Genomic DNA, 4,518 nt, shown 5'->3' on the forward strand with positions numbered 1-4,518 from the left:
TGGTGAATGAATGATGAATGAATGGTAGGTGGTGGTCGGAGGGGCTGGGCCGTAGGCGCAAACTGGCAGCCTCGCTTCCGTCAGTCTACCCCAGGGCAGCTGTGGCTACAAATGTAGCTTACCACCACCAGGTGTGAATGAATGATGGGTTCTGTCATGCCAATTTTCTTCCCATTACAAAAATCTTCCTAGCCCCCATTTACTTCCGGGGTAATTTCCGCTTACGTCATTTCCTCTTACGTACGTCATTTCCTCTTACTGCCCGTCGCTGGTTTTTTAAATTTTTTTATAATATAGTCATTTCCTCTTACGTCATTGACAGCGATCGATAGAATCGATAGAATCCAAATCTCCTGAAAATGGTGGTGTCACTGAATGATATTCGTCTTTATCTTTCCCAGGGGACTTATGTCAAACACCAGCAGGCTTCGAAACATTTCAAGCGGAGTGTTAGGGCCGCTGCTGGGAACTTCTGTCTTCGTGGTAACGTGCAAAAAATATTAATTAATATATAATACTGTTAAATGTCTGTACTACTTTAAATCAACATTATTGTTGAAACCATTTCACTAATATTAATTAATATATAATAATGTTAAATGTCTGTACTTTAAATCAACATTATTGTTGAAACCATTTCACTAATATTAATTAATATATGATACTGTTAAATGTCTGTACTACTTTAAATCAACATTATTGTTGAAACCATTTCACTAATATTAATTAATATATAATACTGTTAAATGTCTGTTCTTTAAATCAACATTATTGTTGAAACCATTTCACTACAACGTGTGTGTGTAGAAGAGGTCCTGTACCATGGGAACAGAAGGGTCATTTTGACAGAGGAGGAGAAAGTGGCTGTGTTAACCGAAGCCCATGCAGGCCATTTTGGACCACGGAGGAAGCAAGCGAAGATTGTTCCCCGGTTTTATTGGCGGTCCATCACAAAGGACTCATTGGATTGGGTAAGCAAGCTCCTAGAAGGAAGATATTTGCTTTTAATTTTTATTTTTAGTTGAAACACTCAGGTTAGTAGTTAGTAGTAGGTCGCAAAGTGTTGTGGAATCAAATCATATCTACAATATGTTTCCCTTTATTACTGCTTTTAGGTGCGCACATGTCCTGACTGCCAGCGCTTTGAAAAATTAAAGACCGAGGCGCCTGAGCTGAAGCCCATCAAGGTTGTATCACCTTGGTACATGGTTGGTGAGGGGGTTTATTCACACATCCCTCACCTTTTCACGCACAACTATACAAAAAGTCAGTCTACATTCAAATATTTGCTAAACTGAGAACTGGAATTCATGCTCTAGGTGCGGACCCTGTGAAAAAGTCGTCTAAGGGGAACAGATATTGTCTCACTTTGACCGATTATTTCACCAAGTGGGTTGAAGCAAGAACATTCCCTAAAAAGACAGCAGCCAATGTGAAGGAGGTATTCTTTATATTTTGGTGTTTCACTTACCTACGGCCATAATCAGAAAGGGAAAAAGCCACTAATATAATTTCTGTGGTGCCCCACAGGCCTTGAGGGACATTTTCTTTACTCATGGTTTGCCTGAAGTTATCCTCACTGACCAGGGCACTGAATTCAAGAAAGAGGTAACTAAATGGTGGTCTTTGACTATTGTACTCTAGGATTGTAATTCAGTCTGAATGTACTCACATGCTTGAATGCAATATTGAATTCTAACCTCAACGTTACTGGTAAAATGTTTCATGATTGTCATATTGGTGATGACCAAGCCAGAACTCATTCCATTGATGTTACAGAGTTATGGAGGTTCTTCCAAACAATATGGTTAGGCTGGAGACCCTGGATGGAAAGCCCAAGCATATGATGACTCCGTATGCATCACTGAAACCTCTGCGCCCGAGTATGTCAAACTGAATGCTGTTTACAGGCATTTTTGTTCAGAGATCTTAATATCCCTCCCCTGTATCATAATATGCCTCCTCTCTCTTTTAGGGACTCACCCTGGCTGGCCAAAGGATTCCCCTTCAGCCCCTGTTCTTCCAGGAGATGCTGAAATGCTGACTTCATCATCGGAGGAGGAAACTGAGGTACTTTTTCAGAAAAAAAGTGTTTATGTGTCCATACATGTAGCTTTCTAACTATTTGTATGATTGACACATGTCCAGTGTCATTGTTTCACGGACCATACATATGCTGGCCCCACATCACCCTGGAAAAAGGAGCTGCACCCCGACCAGAAACAACTGGTGAGCAGGTTTCAAATTGAGTAAAATTTTGACATTGGAGCCAGTATATGATTAAAAATATATACATTTATTGCTTTGTGAGGTGGCCAAGGTTATCTTCAAGTCGAGTAATGTAAAATTTTCTCATGAACAGCTCGAGTATGTTTTGGCCTGCGATCGTCCAGCTATGGAACTGATCGTTAAAGAGGGAGGGGTGTGTTTAACCCGAGAAGAGTTTTGGTCTCTCGGGTTGTCCAGAGACATGGACTCCACGGTCAGTACTGTAACTGTTATGTTTGTTTCACTTGACTGCTTATTCCATGGATATGTATAACTTTGTTACATCTGTAATGTGATGACAGATTGGAAATGCTTGCCTCCAGCTGGTTCAGGAAGCTGCTCAGAGACATGTATGATTTCTTAGAGCTGCACAACAGAGGCTGCTTTTGGTCATTAAAAAATCTGATTCAATGGTTAATATAAAACCTCACATATCCTCATGTTTTTGGATTCAAAACTGTTCCAGGGCAAAGATGTCTTCATTGCCAACATGTATATTGTACCAACGTGGAAGCACAAAGACGTCGATCCAATGTCAAGCCTTCCAGTGATTACAATGACATTTGAATGATAATAGCTACACTAATCTGAAATTTCTTTCTAAAATATTCATAAATGTTTACTACAGAGGGATGCACATCTAAAGGATGCACTCCTCTTCCCAGCGTGGAGCAAGCACAACGGGCCAGAGCATTACCTTCTCTGTTCTAGTGTTGAAAAGAAAAATACTGGAGATATCTTATAATTCTTGTGCAATTACATTATTTATGCCTCTTTCTGCATTGACCATTATAGGTGTTGAGGCCGGCCGGCAAAGAGAGAAATTCTCTTGCTGGACTCTCAGTTTGCCCTTTGGCCATCTGGTTTTGGTGATGAGGTGTACAGAGCCATCTTTAGGTCCCTTTATAATAATCCTGGCCACAGTTCCATTTTGGCCACTTTTTGTTCCAGCCATGTTCTGGTTTTGGCTATGGTTCTGTTCTAGTCATCTTTCCCTTCCCCGCTATGCTCATGTTTTAGACATGTTCTTCTTTCGGCTATGTTCCCATTCTAGCCATGTTCCAGTGGTGTGCTACAGGGGTCCCCAACCACAGAGTCATGGACCAGTACTGGTGAAACGTGATTTTGTTCATGCTTTGGCAGTGTTTTAATAGAATTTTCACTTGTTTATTTACAATTTGTCTTCATGTTTTAATATGCCAAGTGGCTTATTGCATTTTATTTTATTCACATTTGGCTTTTTTACTGCAGGAGCATTGCGCAGCACATCGTCCCAGGAAGCTGGAGTGAGCTCACTGGAAAAGACATGCAGGTAATAGGTTTACTCTATAAAATATAAATGTCTTGTAGTAAACCCAAAGGCTGTATACATTTTCATGGTGCTAATGTGTATTACCAGGAGATCCCACGCCAGACCTTGGGGAATGACTGTGGTGTTTTCATGCTCATGGTAAGTTGAGCATTTTTAAAGAAGAAGAGTAGGTTAAACTTCCCCCACAATGATGTGAAACACAGTATCAAATTACAAAAATATTTGGTTGCAATTATTGCTTCCAGAGATATTCCTATTTATCACATTTCCAGTATTGATGTTGACGGCTCTTTTCATCAATTTAGTAGATTATTACAAAGTACAGAAATATTTTTTTCATTACACAATTATTACATGTGCTCAGAAAAATTACTATTTTCTATTTTTAGTACTCCCTCTGGCTCTGTACGGACACTACTTTTCACTACAGTGTGGTAAGTATTTAGATATTTAAAAGATTTCAAAATAAGCGGCTCTGAGAGGTAAAAATAATGAACTCATTGTTATATCTGCTCTAGCTAGACATGCAGTCAATCCGGCGTTGGTGGTGTGTCCTTCTAATGGAGCGCTTTGGCATTGAAGGGTAGGACAACTTCTTGAAATATATGATGTATTGTTTATCATGATTAGTAACTGCCTGGGATGAGGTGGCGACTTGTCCAGGGTGTACCCTGCCTTCCACCCGAATGCAGCTGAGATAGGCTACAGCGACCCCCCGCGACCTCAAAAAGGGACAAGCGGTAGAAAATGGATGGATCGATGGATGGATTAGTAACTGTAATCTGAAGAGCTTTTCTTCAATTTCCCCAAAGGCATGACCAGAGGTTCTGTTATTGGACAGACAAGGCGAGCGGCCTATTGCAGGGCATTCTTCAGCGAGTCTTTAGAGTATCCAGAAACTCAGTCCAGGCCATCAACTGCGTCATCAAAGATGAACT

General features: G+C 40.5%; 1 protein-coding gene across 2 annotated transcripts; it reads left to right on the forward strand.

The window, feature by feature from the left end:
* The first annotated feature begins 1,387 nt into the window (after nucleotides 1-1,387).
* LOC133663858 (uncharacterized) lies at nucleotides 1,388-3,074 on the forward strand. Of its 2 annotated transcripts, XM_062068571.1 has the most exons (9): nucleotides 1,388-1,441; nucleotides 1,531-1,608; nucleotides 1,780-1,883; nucleotides 1,976-2,070; nucleotides 2,149-2,229; nucleotides 2,363-2,482; nucleotides 2,571-2,618; nucleotides 2,735-2,815; nucleotides 2,897-3,074. In XM_062068571.1, exons 2-9 carry the CDS (start codon nucleotides 1,556-1,558, stop codon nucleotides 3,011-3,013), a joined length of 699 nt encoding a protein of 232 aa, XP_061924555.1. In that variant the 5' UTR covers nucleotides 1,388-1,441; nucleotides 1,531-1,555; the 3' UTR covers nucleotides 3,014-3,074. The 2 variants fall into 2 exon arrangements, with proteins under 2 accessions (XP_061924555.1, XP_061924556.1); XM_062068572.1 differs by lacking the exon at nucleotides 2,571-2,618.
* The last annotated feature ends 1,444 nt before the right edge of the window (nucleotides 3,075-4,518 follow it).

Source organism: Entelurus aequoreus, linkage group LG13 (genome assembly GCF_033978785.1).
Source record: "Entelurus aequoreus isolate RoL-2023_Sb linkage group LG13, RoL_Eaeq_v1.1, whole genome shotgun sequence".
Lineage (NCBI taxonomy): Eukaryota > Metazoa > Chordata > Actinopteri > Syngnathiformes > Syngnathidae > Entelurus > Entelurus aequoreus.

Bases quoted from the DNA above. Each gene is read 5' to 3' on its own strand.
- LOC133663858 (XM_062068571.1), top strand. From the start codon at position 1,556: ATGGTTTGCCTGAAGTTATCCTCACTGACCAGGGCACTGAATTCAAGA. The intron at 2,619-2,734 runs GTATGATTTCTT...AAACTGTTCCAG, and splicing joins AGGAAGCTGCTCAGAGACAT to GGCAAAGATGTCTTCATTGC. The intron at 2,816-2,896 runs GTGATTACAATG...TGTTTACTACAG, and splicing joins ATCCAATGTCAAGCCTTCCA to AGGGATGCACATCTAAAGGA.